A 17,978-nucleotide genomic window follows, 5' to 3' on the forward strand; every position below is an offset into this window, starting at 1 on the left:
ATGGCAAAACTCTGTCTCAAAAAAAAGAAAAAAAAAAAAGTCGGGCACAGTGGCTCATACCTGCAATCTCAGCACCAGCACTTTGGGAGGTTGAGGCAGGCGGATCACCTGAGGTCAGGAGTTCAAAACCAGTCTGGCCAACATGGTGAAACCCCGTCTCTACAAAACTATAAAAATTAGCTGGGCATGATGGCAGGTGCCTGCAATCGCAGCTACTAGGGAGGCTGAGGTGGGAGAATCGCTTGAACCCAGGATGCGGAGATTGCAGTGAGTCAAGATTTCGCCACTGCATTCCAGCAGGGTGACAGAGTGAGATGGTCTCAAAAAAAAAAAAAAAAAGAAATTTACGATTTATGGGGAAATACCCAATTAGCCAAGTTAGCCAATCCCTTTTAGATAGATTACTTCTTTAGGCTGAGCGCAGTGGCTCATGCCTATAATCCCAGCACTTTGAGAGGCTTAAATGGGTGGATCACGAGGTCAGGAGTTTGAGACCAGCCTGGCCAATATGGTGAAACCCCATCTCTACTAAAAATATAAAAATTAGCTGGGCATGGTGGCGCACACCTGTATACTCGGGAGGCTGAGGCAGAAGAATTGCTTGAACCCAGGAGGCAGATGTTGCAGTGAGCTGAGATCATGCCACTGCTCTCCAGTCTAGGTGACAGAGCAAGTCTCCATCTCAAAAAAAAAAAAAAGGATTGCTTATTTGGCTGGGTTCGGTGGTTTACACCTGTAATCCTAGCACTTTGGGAGGCCAAGGCGGGTAGACCCTTTGAGCCCAGGAGTACAAGACCAGCCTGGGCAACATAGTGAGACCCCATTTCTCAAAAAAATTTTAAAAATTAGCCAGGCACAATGGCTCACGCCTATGGTCTCAGTTACTCTAGGGGGTTGAAGTGGGAGGATCACTTGATCCCAGGAGGTCAAGGCTGTAGTGACCCATAATTGTACCACTGCACTCCAGCCTGGGTGACAAGGTGAGACCCTATCTCAAAAAAAAAAAAAAAAAAAATCACTTTTTTGCACTATAAGCAATAGTGCTATAAAGTGAACTACTGCCAAAAAAAAAAAAAAAAAAAAAAAGTTACAATACTTCCTGCTGTGAATAGCCAATATCAGCTGTAAGCCAGGTTTTCATAAAGTATCTTACCTTAATCCATACTGTCTCATTGGTAAAGCTGAATGGTACGGATGGATTGTCCGGTGTCTGCTTGTTTAGAATACTGAAATTAATGGAGTCTTTGGCAATTCGGGGTGGAGTCCCAGTCTTCAACCTTCCCACCACAAACCCTAACTTCTCCAGCGTCTGAGCCAATCCTATAGAAGGCTGATCCCCTAAACGTCCTGCTGGATGCATCTCCAATCCAATTACAATCATGCCTCTCAGAAATGTCCCAGTAGTCAGAATCACACTCTCTGCATATACTGTGCTTCCATCCACTAAATAACAAGAAAAAAGAATAAAGTCATTATCTATCTATCTATCTATCTATCTATCTATCTATCTATCTATCTTTTTTTTTATTATTATACTTTAAGTTCTAGGGTACATGTGGATAACATGCAGGTTTGTTACATATGTATACCTGTGCCATGTTGGCATGCTGCACCCATCAACTCGTCAGCACCCATCAACTCGTCAGTTATACCTGATGTAAATGACGAGTTGATGGGTGCTATCTATCTATCTATCTATCTGAGACGAAGACTTGCTCTATCGCCAGGCTGGAGTGCAGGGGTGCAATCTCGGCTCACTGAAACCTCCGCCTCCCGTGTTCAAGCAATTCTCCTGCCTCAGCCTCCCAAGTAGCTGAGATTACAGGCACGTGCCACCACGCTCAGCTAGTTTTGTATTTTTAGTAGAGATGGGGTTTCTCCATGTTGGTCAGGCTGGTCTTGAACTCCCGACCTCAGGTGATCCACCCACCTCAGCCTCCCAAAGTGCTGGGATTACAGGCGTGAGCCACCGCACCCGGCCTAAAGTCATTTTTCAATTGTTACCATGGATAAAAATGGAATGTGATTATTTTTTATTAGAACTACAGAAAAACTATCAGTCTTTAGAAACTTGAGAATCATATTTAATATTTTTGTTTTTTCAAGCCATATCGACATATAACAGACACATAAAAAACCTGCATATATTTAGAGCATGCAACATGGTGTTCTGATACAAGTATACCTTCTGTGATGATACCCATAATCAAGCTAATTAATATAACCATCAGCTCACATAGTTACACATTTTGTTTGTGTGGTGAGAACACTCACGATTTGCTCCCTTAGCAAATTTCAAGTATATCATACATTATTATTAACTACAGTTACCATACTGCTCACTAGATTGCTAGAACTTATTCAACACTTACAGCTGAAAATGTGTAAACTGTGAGCAGTATCTTCCCATTTCCCATACCCCAGACAAAGCATTTTAAATGAGTCAGAAGGCTACATGTATCAATCTCAATCTAAGCAATGTAGGAGAGAGAATACAATGTGTTATCACCAATTCACATGTACCTAAAATCCTATCAACACTAAAAAGTCTCAATTAATTTAAAAAATTAATTAATTTTAGCCTTCAGGATAAATATGGCATATAACCTCACATTTTTTCTCCCTTCTAAAACTCAAAGAAAATCCAATAGGGGAATAAAAAAGGTATAAAACCAAAAGGACAAGTAATGAAAAAGAACCAGTCAGAACACGAGAAATTTCAATATATTTTTGAAAGATAGAAAGTGGTTAAAAGAATGGTAACTCACCTAGCAGAGAGGAGACAGCTATAACTTAAGTATTAATATCTGAAGAGAAGATATCAATGAGATGAACAAATTTGCCCTGCAAAGGCTCAGAAATTGGAGAACTGAGAATAAGAACTGACGAGGAATGTAGAAACGAAACTTGGGTCAGAAAATAAAATAAACAGCTGACATTTGCACATTAAGGTTTTGTTCTCAGATAGCTCTACCTTACAGTAAAATGGAGGTTTATTCTTCAGGTAATGGGGACTTTTTGTTTAATGGGTACAGAATTTTAATTTGGGATGATGAAAAAGTTCAAGAGACAACTGGTGGAGATCGGTGCACAATACTGTCAATGTACTTAATAGTACTGAATTGTACACTTAAAAATGGTTAAAATGGTACATTTTATGGTTTGTATATTTTACCACAAAAAATTGTTACTGTTGGGCCTACAAAATATGGACAGGGTCACAAAATAGCATTTAAAGATATTAAATTAAATTGGCCAGGCGCAGTGGCTCATGACTATAACACCAACATTTTGAGAGACTGGGGCAGGAAGATCACTTCAGCCCAGGGGTTCAAGACCAGTCCTGGCAACATAGTGAGACTCCCATCTCTACAAAATAATAGTAATAATAATAAATCAGCCAGAGGTGGTGACACATGCTTGTGGTCCCAGCTGCACAGGAGGCTGAGGCAGGACGATCACTTGGGCCCAGGTGGTCGAGGCTACGGTGAGCTGTGATCATGCCACTGCACTCCAGCCTAAGCAATAGGGCAAGAACTTGTCTCAAAAATAAATAAATAAACAATTTAAGGGTATAAACTTAAATACTAATAAAAACAATATAACCATTAAATCTGGAAAATAAAGAAAGTCGGAGGAGAAAAGGAAATGAAAGTAAAACTAGTAATTGTTACTTGAGGGAAGTCAGTGAGCATATTATATTATATATAAAATCATAGCTTTTAAGGTAACCATCAGAACAAACCCACAAACTTAAAAAATAAAATAAAAAGCATGGTCTCCAAAAGCAAAGCAAACACAGATTAAGGTTTTTTTTTAAAAGAAGTACAGAGAACAGTGTGTTTGTGTATAATATGCTACGATTTTGTGAAAACAATAAAAAATATGTATACATATGCATGAAGACATGTACATATGCCTAGGTAGAAAGACTACACAAGAGATTAACAGAGCAAATGCTCCTGAGAAAGAAAACTGGCTGGTTGAGGGGACAAAGTGAAGGAGACAGACTATCTTTTTTTCCTTTTGAGACAGACTCTTGCTCTCACCCAGGCTGGAATGTAGTAGTGAGATCTCAGCTCATTGCAACCTCCACCTTCCAGGTTCAAGTGATTCTCCTGCCTCAGCCTCCTGAGTAGCTGGGACTACAGGTGTAAGCCATCATGGCTGGCTCATTTTTGTATTTTTAGTAGAGACAAGTTTCGCCATGTTGGCCAGACTAGTCTCAAACTCCCAACCTCAGATGATCCACCTGCCTCAGCCTCCCAAAGTGCTGGGATTACAGGTGTGAGCTACAACGCCCGGCTAAGACAGACTATCTTTTCACTCTATATGCTTTTTGTAGCTTTTAAGTTGTTTGCCCTAAGTATGTATTTCCCAATCAAGAAAATTAATTAATCTATAATAAAAATGAAAATGGGAATTAAGATATGTATTTTAAAAGATGATACTCCCAGGCCGGGCACGGTAGCTCACGCTTGTAATCCCAGCACTTTGGGAGGCCGAGGCGGGCATACCACGAGGTCAGGAGATGGAGACCATCCTGGCTAATGCGGTGAAACCCTGTCTCTACTAAAAATACAAAAAATTAGCGGGGTGTGGTGGCACGCACCTGTAGTCCCAGCTACTCGAGAGGCTGAGGCAGGAGAATCGCTTGAACCCAGGGGACAGAGGTTGCAGTAAGCTGAGATCGTGCCACTGCACTCCAGCCTGGGCTACACAGCAAGACTCTGTCTCAAAAATAAATAAAATAAATAAAAATAAATAAATAAAAAATAAAATAAAAGATGACACTCCCTGGCACAGCCTCTCTTACCATTTTGTTCCCAAAATGCTAGTGGGCAGCCGTATTATTCTCTTAGGTGGAAAATTGATTCTTCTGAGAACTAACAGACATTGATATTTGAGAATTCACCAGTCCAAAAGGCTGGTTCAAGTCTTTTCTTTTTTTTTTTTTGAGATGGAGTTTCGCTCTTGTTGCCCAGGCTGGAGTGCAGTGGCACTACCACGGGTTACTACAACCTGCACCTCCAGGGTTCAAGTGGTTCTCCTGCCTCAGCCTCCCGAGTGGCTGGGATTACAGGCATGTGCCACCACACCTGAGTAATTTTGTATTTTTATAGAGACAGGTTTCTCCATGTTGGTCAGGCTGGTCTCAAACTCCCAACCTCAGGTGATCCACCCACCTCAGCCTCCTAAAGTGCTAGGATTACAGGCACGAGCCACCGCGCCCGGCAGTTCAAGTTTTAATCACCTCCAGAATTAGCCAGGCAATAAAATTAACTGTGCATACATAAATCCTCCAGTCAGTGTTTTAGTGCCTTATTTATTTATTTAGAGACGGAGTCTCACTCTTGTTGCCCAGGCTGGAGTGCAGTGGCACTATCTTGGCTCACTGCAACCTCCGCCTCCTGGGTTTAAGTGATTCTCCTGCCTCAGCCTGCCTCTTGAGTAGCTGGAATTACAGGTGCATGCCACCACACCCAGCTAATTTTTGTATTTTTAGTAGAGACAGGTTCATCACGTTGGCCAGGCTAGTCTCGAACTCCTGACCTCAGGTGATCCGCCCGCCTCGACCTCCCAAAGTGCTGGGATTACAGGTGTGAGCCACCGTGCCCGGCCTAGTGGTTCATTTAAAAATATAACAGGCTGGGCATGGTGGCTCATGCCTATAATCCCAATACTTTGGGTGATTGAGGTGGGAGGACACTTGAGCCTAGGAGTTCAAGACCATCCTAGGCAACATAGGGAGGCAACATAGGGAGATCCCACATCTCTAAAAAAATTAAAAATAAGCTGGGTGTGGTGGTGTACATGTATAGTCCCAGCTACTTGGGAGATTAAAGTGGGAGGATCACCTCTGGAAGGTGGAGGCTGCAGTGAGCCATCATAGTGCCACTGCACTCCAACCGGGGTGACAGAGTAAGACCCTGTCTCCAAAACCAAAAACACAAAAAAGTAAACAGAAAACCAAAGTTCACTAGATATTTAAAGGAAGTTGTGTACATGAAAGAGAGCAGCCCAAACACATAAACAGAAGTAAAAAATCTGGAGAAGGCCAGGCGTGGTGGCTCACACCTATAATACCACCACTTTGGGAGGTGGAGGTAGACGGATCACTTGAGGTCAGGAGTTCGAGACCAGACTGGCCAACATGGTGAAACCTTGTCTCCACTAAAAACACAAAAATTAGCTGGGCATGGTTGCTGGTGTCTGTAATCCCAGCTACTTGGGAGGCTGAGGCAGGAGAATTGCTTGAACCCAGGAGATGGAGGTTGCAGTGAGCCAAGATTATACCACTGCACTCCAGCCTGGGTGACAGAGTAAGACTCTGTCTCGATAAATAAGTAAATAAATAAATAAATAAATAAATAAATAAAATACAACAATTATTAACTCAAGGCAAAACCAAGTATATGAAAGGGACAAACATAATACACTTCTGTGCAGTAAACAATACTTAGTCAACAATGTAAATACTATCAACCAAAAATTATGGTATAATTATATTAGAAGGAGAAAGGGAAGGAAAGTTGGATATTAAAGAGAATTACCATAATAATAAGTTAATAGGCTGGGCACAGTGGCTCACGCCTATAATCCCAGCACTTTCGGACACTGAGGCGGGCGGATCGTTTGAGTTCAGGAGTTCAAGACCAGCCTGACCAATATGGTGAAACCCTGTCTCTACTGAAAATACAAAAAATTAGGCGGGCATGGTGGCAGGCGCCTGTAATCCCAGCTACTTGGGAGGCTGAGGCAGGAGAATCGCTTGAACCTGGGAGGGGAGCGTTGCAGTGAGCTGAGATGGTACCACTGCACTCCAGCCTGGGTGACAGAGCCAGATTCCGTCTCAAAAAATGTTAATAGATGGCTGGGTGCAGTGGCTCACGGCTGTAATCCCAGCACTTTGGGAGGGCAAGGTGGCTGGATCACGAGGTCAGGAGATCGAGACTATTCTGGCCAACGTGGTGAAACCCCATCTCTACTAAAAATACAAAAATTAGCTGGGCATGGTGGTACATGCCTATAGTCCCAGCTACTCAGGAGGCTGAGGCAGAATCGTTTGAACCCGTGAGGCGGAGGTTGCAGTGAGCCGATATCGCACCACTGCATTCCAGCCCAGCACAGTAAGACTCCGTCTCAAAAAAAAAAAAAGTTAATATATAAAGTCTAGAACTGTAAATTAGGAAGTAAAAGCATAAGCTTGCTATTTAGACATATGGAAGTATATATAAGTGACAACTAAAAAGTTGAAGTGTCTGTCTCCGGTGCAGTACATGGTTGTTTTCCCACATAAATTTCAAAATTTCTTTTTTATTTATTTATTTATTTATTTATTTTGAGACAGAGTTTCACTCTTGTTGCCCAGGCTGGAGAGCAATGGTATGATCTCAGCTCACCGCAACCTCCGCCTCCTGGGTTCACGCGATTCTCTGGCCTCAGCTTCCTGAGTAGCTGAGATTTCAGGCATGTGCCACCACACCTGGCTAATTTTGTATTTTTAGTAGAGACGTGTTTCTCCATGTTGTTCACGCTAGTCTTGAACTCCCAACCTTAGGCGATCTGCCCGCCTCAGCCTCCCAAAGTGTTGGGATTTCAGGCATGAGCCACTACACCCAGACTTATTTTTTATTTATTTTTTTGACACAGGGTCTCACTCTGTTGCCCAGGCTGGAGTGCAGCAGCACAATCACAGCTCACTGAAGTCTCAACCTCCTGGGCTCAAGCAATCCTCCCACTTCAGCTACTTGAGTAGCTGAGACTACAGGCACCTGCTACAACGCCGGCTAATTTTTGTATTTTTTTGTAGATATGGGGGTTTTGCCATCTTGCTAAGGCTGGTCTCAAACTCCTGGGCTCAAACAATCCACCGACCTCAGCCTCCCAAAGTGCTAGGATTACAGGCATAAGCCACCATGCCCAGACCCTTTTAATATTTTAAGAAAAAATTATATGCATGATTTGATAAAAAATATATAACTGTTTTACATAAAAATATATATAAGCTGTTAAAATATGAATTTTTAAAAAAATTAAAGTCAGAACCAGAAAAAACAGAAATTACAATAGATGGGGAGAGAGGGAGACATAAATATGCAGATTATAAAGTTCTACACTAAGATGGAACATGGTACTTACTGATGAGCCTAGAATTTGAGCATCATAAATGTCAAGGTGAAAAGAGAAATGTATTTATTTATAGTTTTCCTCATCCAGGTAGAGAAAATGCAACAAGTTCCTTGAATAAGCAACATATCTCCATACTTAGCTCTAAAATAAATTTATCACATGGAATATGATATGCTGTTATCACACACCATCTATAACCAATACGTACCCAAAACAACCCCACTGACACGGCATTTCCCAGTGTGTTCAGGCTCTGGTTCTGTAAGAATAAGATCTTCTACAGCTCCCTCCTGAACAGTAAGCAGTGGTGTATTCAAGATTTCTTTCTGTCAAAAGAAAATATCAGTTGAAACATGGTAATTAAACAATCACTATAATCTTTCCTGTGCTCATGCCCTATTCTTACCTGCATGTTCTGTTTATAGAGTTTCCTATCAATCTGAGCTCTCAGACCCCACACAGCCGGTCCCTTACGCCGGTTTAAAACTTTATAATGTACACCAGACTGGTCACAGATGCGAGAACACAGGCCATCCAAGGCATCTACTTCCCTCATTAAATGTCCCTTTCCGATGCCACCAAAGGAAGGATTACATGACATCTGACCTAAAGAGAATAGACATAAACAAAATAAATATATGAGCACTTTGTACATAGTGACTACTTAATAAGAAAATATTTATACAGGTGACTATAATCATCTCATACGATAAAAAATAGAAAACGTGAAAGATATACTACAAAGAAAATCCCAAAGACCCAATGGGATGCAGAAGTGTCCAGAGCAATCTGGATGACAAACCACTTTCTGAACTTCCTTTTGTTTTTTTTTAAGATGGAGTATCACTCTGTTACCCAGGCTGGAGTGCAGTGGTGCAGTCTCGGCTCACTGCAACCTCTGCCTCCCGGGTTCAAGCAATTCTCCTGCCTCAGCCTCCTGAGTAGCTGGGATTACAGGTGTCCGGCACCATGCCCGGCTAATTTTTGTATTTTTGGTAGAGACAGGTTTTACCATGTTGACCAGGCTGGTCTCAAACTCCTGACCTCAGGTGATCTGCCCACCTCAGCCTCCCAAAGTGCTGTGATTACAGGGCTGAGCAACTGCACCCGGCCTGAACTTTCTTTTGAATCTCTTCCTTGATGCATATTTTTACTGTTTCACTAGGTTGCCTTTTCCTTTCAAATTATGCAACAAGTTCCTTACCCCATGAAACCTTTCTAAATCGAGTACACTTGGTTTTTTAATTTTTTGTTCTTTTTTGATACAGCACCAGAGGAATCTACCAAATCAAGCACACTTGTAAGAAGTCCCTAGTCCTTCAACATAAATAAGGACAAAAATAAATAAAGAAATAATAAAAAACAGAGTCGGGTGTGGTGGCTCACACCTGTAATCCTAGCACTCTGGGAGGCCAAGGAGTGTGGATTGCTGGAGCTCAGGAGTTTGAGACCACCCTGGGCAACACAGTGAAACCCCATCTCTACTAAAATACAAAAATTTAGCCAGGCGTAGCACTTTGCGCCTGTAAACCCAGCTACTTGGGAAGCTGAGACAAAAGAATCACTTGAACCTGGGAGGCAGAGGTTGCAGTGAGCCAAGGTGGCACCATCACACTCTAGTCTAGGTGACAGAGTGAGACTCTGTCTCAAAAAAAAAAAAAAAAAGAAAAGAAAAAAAAAAAAGAAGAAGCCCCTTGGGCACTGGTCGAGCTACAACCAATTATGTCTTCCATAAATGCCATCTGATACTTTCTTTTTGCACTTACTGTGCAGAATTAAATATAATTAAATTACAAATTTCTTGAGAGTGAAGACCATATTTTATACCTTTCCCTTACATTTACCCAGTCTTACTTGGAGGTCTAAACCCATGTGGTTACCTCAAAAGTTTTGGGAGGTGAAGGGATGGGCAAGTTGTGTCAACATCCACACATCCACTGCCATCACATCAAGAATCAAGACCTCCAAAAGTTAATATTATTATTTTTTTTTGAGACACAGTTTCGCTCTTGGCACCCAGGCTGGAGTGCAATGGCATGATCTCAGCTCACTGCAACCTCCACCTCCCGGGTTCAAGTGATTCTCCTACCTCAGCCTCCCGAGTAGCTGGGATTACAGGCACATGCCACCACGCCTGGCTAATTTTGTATTTTTCATAGAGACAGGGTTTCTCCATGTTGGTCAGGCTGGTCTCAAACTCCTGACCTCAGGTGATCTGCTCGCCTTGGCCTCTCAAACTGCTGGGATTACAGGCATGAGCCACGGCGCCCAGCCAAGACCTCCAAAAGTTTTAATGGTCTTCACAGGGAGACTGGATAGCACTGTGATGATGAGCATGAAGTGTCATTATGAGGAGTGTGAAAGAGATCTGGCTCAATTTCTAGACCTACCACTTATGAGCTCTGTGATCATGGCAAGTTACCTAACATACCTTAGTCTCTCTACTGTAAACACAGGAATGACAGCTGCGGTAGATTATTTTCCTCCTCCTTCCTTTAAAATAGAAGACTCCTGGGCTCCTCAAATGCTGGGATTACAAGCGTGAGTAATCACCCCTGGCCTAGGTCTTTATTTTATTATTTTTTTAAATATAGAACGCTTCACAAATTTGTGCATCATCCTTGTGCGGGGGCTATGTTAATCTCTATGTCATTCCAACTTTATGTGTTGCCAAAGCAAGCACTAGATCTTTATTTTTTAAAAATATAAACAATAGGTTTATATTGTTTAAAAATATAAACAATAATTATATAATTATATTAAATAATAATATAATAATAATAAATCATTTATTAAGCGGTTCTTGTGTTTTTATTTTTAAAAAATCATTTACAGACGACTATGTTGCCCAGGCTGGAGTGCAGTGAATACTCAGGCACGATCGTTGCACATTACAGGCTTCGCTTTCTGGACTCAAGAACTTTTCCTGCCTCTGCCTAAACAGTAGCTGGGATTGCAGGTGCGCAGCACCCTGCCCAGCCTGATCTTTATGTTTCTGTCAAGATTTTGTGACGCCCTTTTGAAGAACCATGCTACTTTTTTTTTTTTTTTTTTTTTTTGAGACAATCTCGCATTGTTGCCCAGGCTCCAGTGTAGTAGTTCCATCTCAGCTCACTGCAAGTTCCACCTCGCGGGTTCATGCCATTCTCCTGCCTCAGCCTCCCGAGTAGCTGGGATTACAGGCACCCACCACTACGCCTGGCTAATTTTTTTTTCTTCATTGTATCCTGTAGAGCCAGGATGGTCTAGATATCCTGACCTTGTGATCCGCCCGCCTCGGCCTCCCAAAGTGCTGGGATTACAGGCATGAGCCACCGCGCCTGGCACCATGCTACCTTTTGCATCCTATATTCCTTCTGGGTTGTTGTCCCTGGATTTTGTGCTTAGTACTGGACAGTACTTTTTTTGCTCTAATGGGTAATTGTTGGATGACCATTCTGTAGCATCATGATAGATACTAGCTAAAACATCAACTTGTAAATTATATATGTCTCTGTCTTTCCTCCTGCCTTTTGCTTAGGAGCGAGCAGTAATTAGAATATTGTTTTGTAAAAGTTGTGAATAAATCACGTATTTATTCCTGAAATCCTTCTTTAAAATGACGGTTCCGCTCATAACTGAAGAAATTTATACTATTAACTGCGGTTTTGTGGGTGGGGGAGAGGAGGCTATATGATTTCCTAAAAGATTATACTTTTCTCATTATACATTTAAGTGGGTTTTTTTGTTGTTGTTTTTTTGTTGTTGTTGTTTTTGAGATAGAGTTTTGCTGTTGTTGACCAGGCTAGAGTGCAGTGGCGCGATCTTGGCTCACGGCAACCTCCACCTCCCGGGTTCAGGTGATTTCCTGCCTCAGCCTCCCAAGTAGCTGGCATTAGAGGAGCCCGCTACCACACCCAGCTAATTTTTTTGTATTTTTTTTTTTTAGTAGAGATGGGGTTTCATCATGCTGGCCAGGCTGGTCTCGAACTCATGACTTCAGGTGATCCACCCGTCTCAGCCTCCCAAAGTGCTGGGATTAAAGAAGTGAGCCACTGCGCCTGGCCATAAACGATTGTTAATAATGTTAATTCACCCTTTATCTGGAGTAACATAGTAGAAGGTAAACGCAGCAATGAACCAAGAAGCTACCAGCGAGTATTCTTGAAGTTTCTCACTTTCCCAAGGCACGGACCCCGAACCCCAACCTCCCACAAGGGACTACTGTCAGCAGCAGCATAATCTATGGTTCGCAGAATAGACTAATCCAGAGTTGTGGCCTGGCCTGCCTGATCCTTGCGAGACACTGACCGAGGCTGAAACCACAGAAGGTAGAATTCTCACTAGCTTTAAGGGAGGGTCCCCCACTTCAGACCCAAGGAGGCGGGAAAGAAGCAGCCTGCGTCCCACGCCAGGATCCACAGCACCCGCGCTCCTCACCGATCGTGTCCACGCGGTGAGTGAGGAGCAGAGTCCGAGAGCCGCACCGAGCTGCGGCGGTGGCTGCCTCAGTCCCGGCATGTCCTCCACCAATGACTATCACGTCGAAATGCGGAGTCCGGGGCGCCGCGCTGTCACTGCTCAACCGTACCAATGGAAACTGCTGCTTGGTGAAGGAAGCCGCGACCCAACGGCCACAGCCTCGTAAGTAGAACATGCTGGGAGAAAATCTATCTGACTTTGAAGCTGACACGAGAGACGGTCAAAAAACCTTACGCAACAAGAGAAAATCTGCAGGGCGCGGCCATCTTGCTTTAATGTCACTGCGTAAGACGTCTACGTCCAGCGTCGCCGGTGATTGGCGGTTTGGAGTTACTTTCCCGGCGAGGGAGATAGGTGATCGCACGGATGCCCGGTTGTGTGTTTTCTTTCCTAGTTCGTGCGGGCTTTTTGATTTCCTGTGGTTCTGGGTTGGGAGCTCCTACTAAAGGTTGTCTTTTGTCCTTTCTCAGACCCTGTGGTCCTTATCGCCAGGTGGTCACCTACGATCAATGAATTTGATCACGTTGCCTTATCAGATCTTTGTGATCTGGCAATCTGATACAATGTCACCTTCTGTTTGTCTATAAAAACTAAGGGCTGAAAATAAGAATAGATTCGGGCTGGGCGCGGTGGCTCACGCCAGTATTCCCGGCACTCTGGGAGGCTGAAGCAGATGGATCACGAGGTCAGGAGATGGAGACCATGCTGGCCAACGTGGTGAAACCCCATCTCTACTTAAAGAAAAAAAAATTAGCCGGGCTTGGTGGCCTGTGCCTGTAATCCCAGCTACTCAAGAGGCTGAGGCAGGAGAATGGCTTGAACCTGGGAGGCTGAGGTTGCAGTGAGCCAAGATTGCACCACTGCACTGCAGTCTGGGAGACAGAGTGAGACTCCTTCTCAAAAAGAAAAGAAAAGAAAAGAAAAAGAATAGATTCGAAAGGAGTTCAAATACATTTGTGGACCAAAGATTCATGATGGTGCCCAGGTGCGGTGGCTCACACCTGTGATCCTAGCACTTTGGGAGGCCGAGGGGGGCACATTGCCCGAGCTCAGGAGTTTGAGACCAACCTGGGCAACACGGTGAAACCCCATCTCTACTAAAATACAAAAAAAAAAAAAAAAAAAAAAGAATTAGCCAGGTGTGGCAGCATGCGCCTGTAGTCCCAGCTACTCGGGAGGCTGAGGCAGGAGAATTGCTTGAACCCCTAGGCAGAGGTTGGAGTGAGCTGAGATTGTGCCACTGCACTCCAGCCTGGCGAGGGAGACTCCATCTCAAAAAAAAAAAAAAGAGAAATTAATGATGGCCAATTAGAAGAATTGGTCAGTTGGAGGTTAAATGTCCAGCCTTTTGGAATTCACAGCCTTTCTCGATTCACAGCCTTTCTCAGAAAGGAAACGTTTGACTGATTGGAGAATAAAACAAGTGTGGTATTGCGGGATCTGGCCAGCAGCCTGCAATGCAATGGGGCTCTCTCTTCATTCCCAGTCGGATCAGCAGGTTGAGAAATAATAGACACACACAAGATAGTGAAAGCTGGGTCCAGGGGGGTCACCACCTTCTGATCCCATGATGCCGCCAATGAACTGGATATACCAGCATTTATTATTAAGTTTAGTGAGGGCGGGAGTAGGTTAGTGAGAGATTTAGGGTCCTTTGATTATGAGGTGAGAGGGTCACATGGGGATGAAGTAATTCTTTAACGTAACATCTGTATGCAGAAGTACAGTATACAGAGATAAGAATTTACAATATAGTGTGTGCATCAGTAATTTCTAACAGAGCCTTAAAACAGAAACAGTCTTTCCATAACCTATGATTAGCAAGATATTAATCAGCAGTAACAGTTGCAGCTAAAGCTGGTTACAAACAATCCATAGAAACAGGACGTGAAGCTAGACAACCTGTTAGACCAGAAATTCTCAGAAGGGACTATGCCTTAACCCCAAAGAGGCCTAGAAGAGCTGTGGCAAGATGAGGGTGTTTATAGCCTATCTTATCCATATGAACAGATGCCCCTCATGCATCCGTTTATAGGCTCTCCACAAGGGTCGCATTCCATTCCCAGAGCTATGAACATCTGTTTTTCTGGGATAGGAATCTTGGTGATGTGAAACCTCCCTGACTGCACATCATTCATAGGCTCTCTGCAGGGGGAGGTACATCACCCGCTGTTGGCTCATTCTGGCAGTCCAACCTGGCATTTTCTTTACACAATCCTGCATGCAACTTTGTATTTATAATAATCAGGAGCATTTCATCTTTTATTCCACAGCAATAGTTTCAGGGGGTCTCCCTACAGTGTGGCAGTTTTACTGTTCTAATTATAAAAAGTATCAAACACATAGGCCAGGAGTGGTGGCTCATGCCTGTAATCCCAACACTTTGGGAGGCCAAGGTGGCAGATCACTTGAGGCCACGAGTTTGAGACCAGCCTGGCCAATATGGCGAAACCCTCGCTCTACTAAAAATAGAAAAATTAACCTGGCATGGTGGTGTGTGCCTGTAGTCCCAGCTACTCAGGAGGCCGAGGCAGGAGAATCACTTGAACCCAGGAGGCAGAAGTTGCAGTGAGCCCAGATGGTGCCACTGCACTCAAGCCTGGGTGACTGAGCGAGACCCTATCTCAAAAAACCAAAACAAAACAAAACAAAAACCCACAAAACAAAAAACAGTAAACATTATTTCTTTTCTTTATTATTATTTTTTTCATAATAGGATCTCCTTCTGTTGCCCAGGCTGGAGTGCCATGGCGCTATCATGGCCCACTGCAACCTCCGTGTCCTGGGCTCAAGCGATCCTCCTGCCTCCATCTCCCAAATAGCTGGGACTACAGATATGGGTGGACACTAGGCCTGGCTAATTTGCTTTCTTTGTTATTTTTTGTTTGTTTGTAGACATGGGGTTGGGGGAAGGGGTGTCTCACTATGTTGCCCATGTTGGTCTTGAACTCCTGGCCTCTAGCAATCTTCCCAAAGTGCTGGGATTACAGGTGTGAGCCCCGCTCCCAGCCTATTTTTGATACTTTTTTCTTTAAAAATTTTTTTTCCACTTTCTGCAACTTCAGTTACATATTTTTTAATAAAAATTAGATCATAGCATATGCATTGTTTTGTAATCTATTCTTAATAATCATGAATATTTTTCTATCCAAAAAAATAATAATAATCACTTAAGACATAAGGAAACTCTAGATGATACCTTAGGGATGAGGGAAAGTACCCAAAGATTAAAGTGGGAAGGCATTCATATCTCAAGTATAGAAAGCCTTTAGAGAGCATGGGCAGTGCAAATGGGGGGTTTACGGAGGAAGCAGCAGCTCTGTATAGACCTCCTGGGCCACAGGTGGGCTTCACAGAGGGGCTTGCAAAAGGATCAACTTCTGGGGTATGATTCTCTGGCCCACAGGCAGCTATATGCAGGCAAGGTGGGAATTTTAGTTTCTCTGTCTAGAAGGCAGTGGACAGGTTATAAACAGGTCAAGGCTACAAAGTCACAGGGAGATCACTTTCTGGGTTGTGACTGAGGTAGGCTCTACCAGATGTTCTCATACCCAAGGCTGACTAGAGACAAACATGAGGTATACAGAATAAGATGTAATCCCAGCATTTGGGGAAGCCAAGGTGGGCATATCACTTGAGGCCAGGAGTTCGAGACCAGCCTGGGCAGCATGGTGAAACCTCATATCTACTAAAAATACAAAAATTAGCCAGGGTGGTGGCGCGCACCTGTAATCCCAGCTACTTGGGAGGCTGAGGTATGAATTGCTGCAATGAGCTGACATTGCACTGCTGCATTCCAGCTTGGGTGGCAGAGTGAGATGCTGTCTCAAGAAAAAAAAAAAAAAAGAAGAAGAAGAAGTGGTAAAGTCAACTAGATAAAATATATACCCACAAACAAATTTTCTGGGGTTTCCTACTAGATAAAATCCAAGTTCCACATCAAGACTCAACTAAACAGTCATTTTCTCTGTGATTTGGACACTGATTGCTGCAGCAAGTTTGAATAAAGAGTGAGTTCTCTTCCTTTGGTAGGCCAATAGTAGAGATATTTGATCTGGCCCAGTGGATTGTTGCTTGTGTGCTTTTGGTTAAAGAAACCACCAGTGACTTAAGGGGACTTTAGAAACTGATGGAAGACAGCATTTATTTTTATGTATTTGTTTTATTTTATTTTATTTTATTTTATTTTATTTTTATTTTTATTTTATTTATTTATTTATTTTTTTGAGACGGAGTCTCGCTCTGTCTCCCAGGCTGGAGTGCAGGGGCCGGATCTCAGCTCCGCCTCCCGGGTTCATGCCATTCTCCGGCCTCAGCCTCCCGAGTAGCTGGGACTACAGGCGCCCACCACCTCGCCCGGCTAGTTTTTTGTATTTCTTAGTAGAGACGGGGTTTCACCATGTTAGCCAGGATGATCTCGATCTCCTGACCTCGTGATCCACCCGTCTCGGCCTCCCAAAGCGCTGGGATTACAGGCTTGAGCCACCGCGCCCGGCCTATTTTATTTTATTTTTGAGACAGAGTCTTGCTCTGTTGCCCAGGTTACAGTGCAATGGTGCCATCTTGGCTTACTGCAACCTCCACCTCCCAGGTTCAATCAATTCTCCTGCCTCAGCCTCCTGAGTAGCTGGGATTACAGCCGCCTGCCACCACGCCCATCTAATTTTTGTATTTTTAGTAGAGACAGGTTTCACCATCTTGACCAGCCTGGTCTCGAACTCCTGACCTCGAACTCCTGACCTCGAGATCTGCCCGCCTCAGCCTCCCAAAGTGCTGGGATTATAGGAGTGAGCCACTGCACCTGGCCCGGAAGAGAGCATTAAACTAACTGTAGAGTCAATTACAGGATTTCATGACAAGCAGCTGGAGTCCCTGGAGAAAACAAACAGAACCATAGAGCAGAGGCCTTCAGAATGTGGTAGTTACCCCCGAACATCCTGGAAGACTATCCAGATGCACTTGCACTTTCTTTTTTTTCCTCTCTCTCTCTGTTTTTTTTTTTTTTTTTTTTTTTTTTTTGGCAATGGAGTCTCACTCTGTCGTCCAGGCTGGAGTGCAGTGGCACTATCTCGGCTCACTGCAACCTCTGCCTCCCAGGTTCAAGCGATTCTCCTGCCTCAGCCTCCCGAGTAGCTGGGATTACAGGCATGCACCACCATACCTGGCTAATTTTTGTGTTTTTCATAGAGATGGTTTCACCATGTTGACCAGGCTGGTCTTGAACTCCTGAGCTCAGGTGATCTGCCTGCCTGGATCGGCCAAACTGTTGGGATTGCAGGCGTGAGCCACCACACCTGGACAGCTCTTGCAGTTTCAAGGATATGGATTTCCACATTTCAGCTTCCATTTTACTCTTCCCTGAAACTAGTTGGCTTGGGAACAAG

At 43.6% G+C, this 17,978-nt stretch overlaps 1 protein-coding gene and 1 pseudogene across 6 annotated transcripts in view; both read right to left on the reverse strand.

Annotated features, from left to right (window-relative positions):
- The window catches only part of LOC105479451 (mitochondrial tRNA translation optimization 1), a 34,830-nt gene extending 21,856 nt beyond the window's left edge, over window positions 1–12,974 (reverse strand). For 3 of the 6 annotated variants that reach the window (XR_011623616.1, XR_011623617.1, XM_011737408.3), the window contains exons 1-4: window positions 12,553–12,972; window positions 8,540–8,739; window positions 8,342–8,459; window positions 1,154–1,443 (exon numbers count right to left, since the gene is read on the reverse strand). Coding sequence is in view for 4 of the 6 variants with exons in the window: in XM_011737408.3 (XP_011735710.1) it covers window positions 1,154–1,443; window positions 8,342–8,459; window positions 8,540–8,739; window positions 12,553–12,769 (825 nt within the window). In the remaining 2 variants the exon portion in view is untranslated. Of the gene's footprint in view, window positions 1–1,153; window positions 1,444–8,341; window positions 8,460–8,539; window positions 8,740–12,423; window positions 12,521–12,552 lie in introns of those variants that run through there. The other 3 variants (XM_071096850.1, XM_011737407.3, XM_071096849.1) reach the window with 3 other exon arrangements.
- On the reverse strand, window positions 10,718–10,814 carry LOC112426294 (U6 spliceosomal RNA; annotated as a pseudogene).
- Window positions 12,975–17,978: the final 5,004 nt, after the last annotated feature.

Source organism: Macaca nemestrina, chromosome 5, assembly GCF_043159975.1.
Source record: "Macaca nemestrina isolate mMacNem1 chromosome 5, mMacNem.hap1, whole genome shotgun sequence".
Classification (NCBI taxonomy): Eukaryota; Metazoa; Chordata; class Mammalia; order Primates; family Cercopithecidae; genus Macaca; species Macaca nemestrina.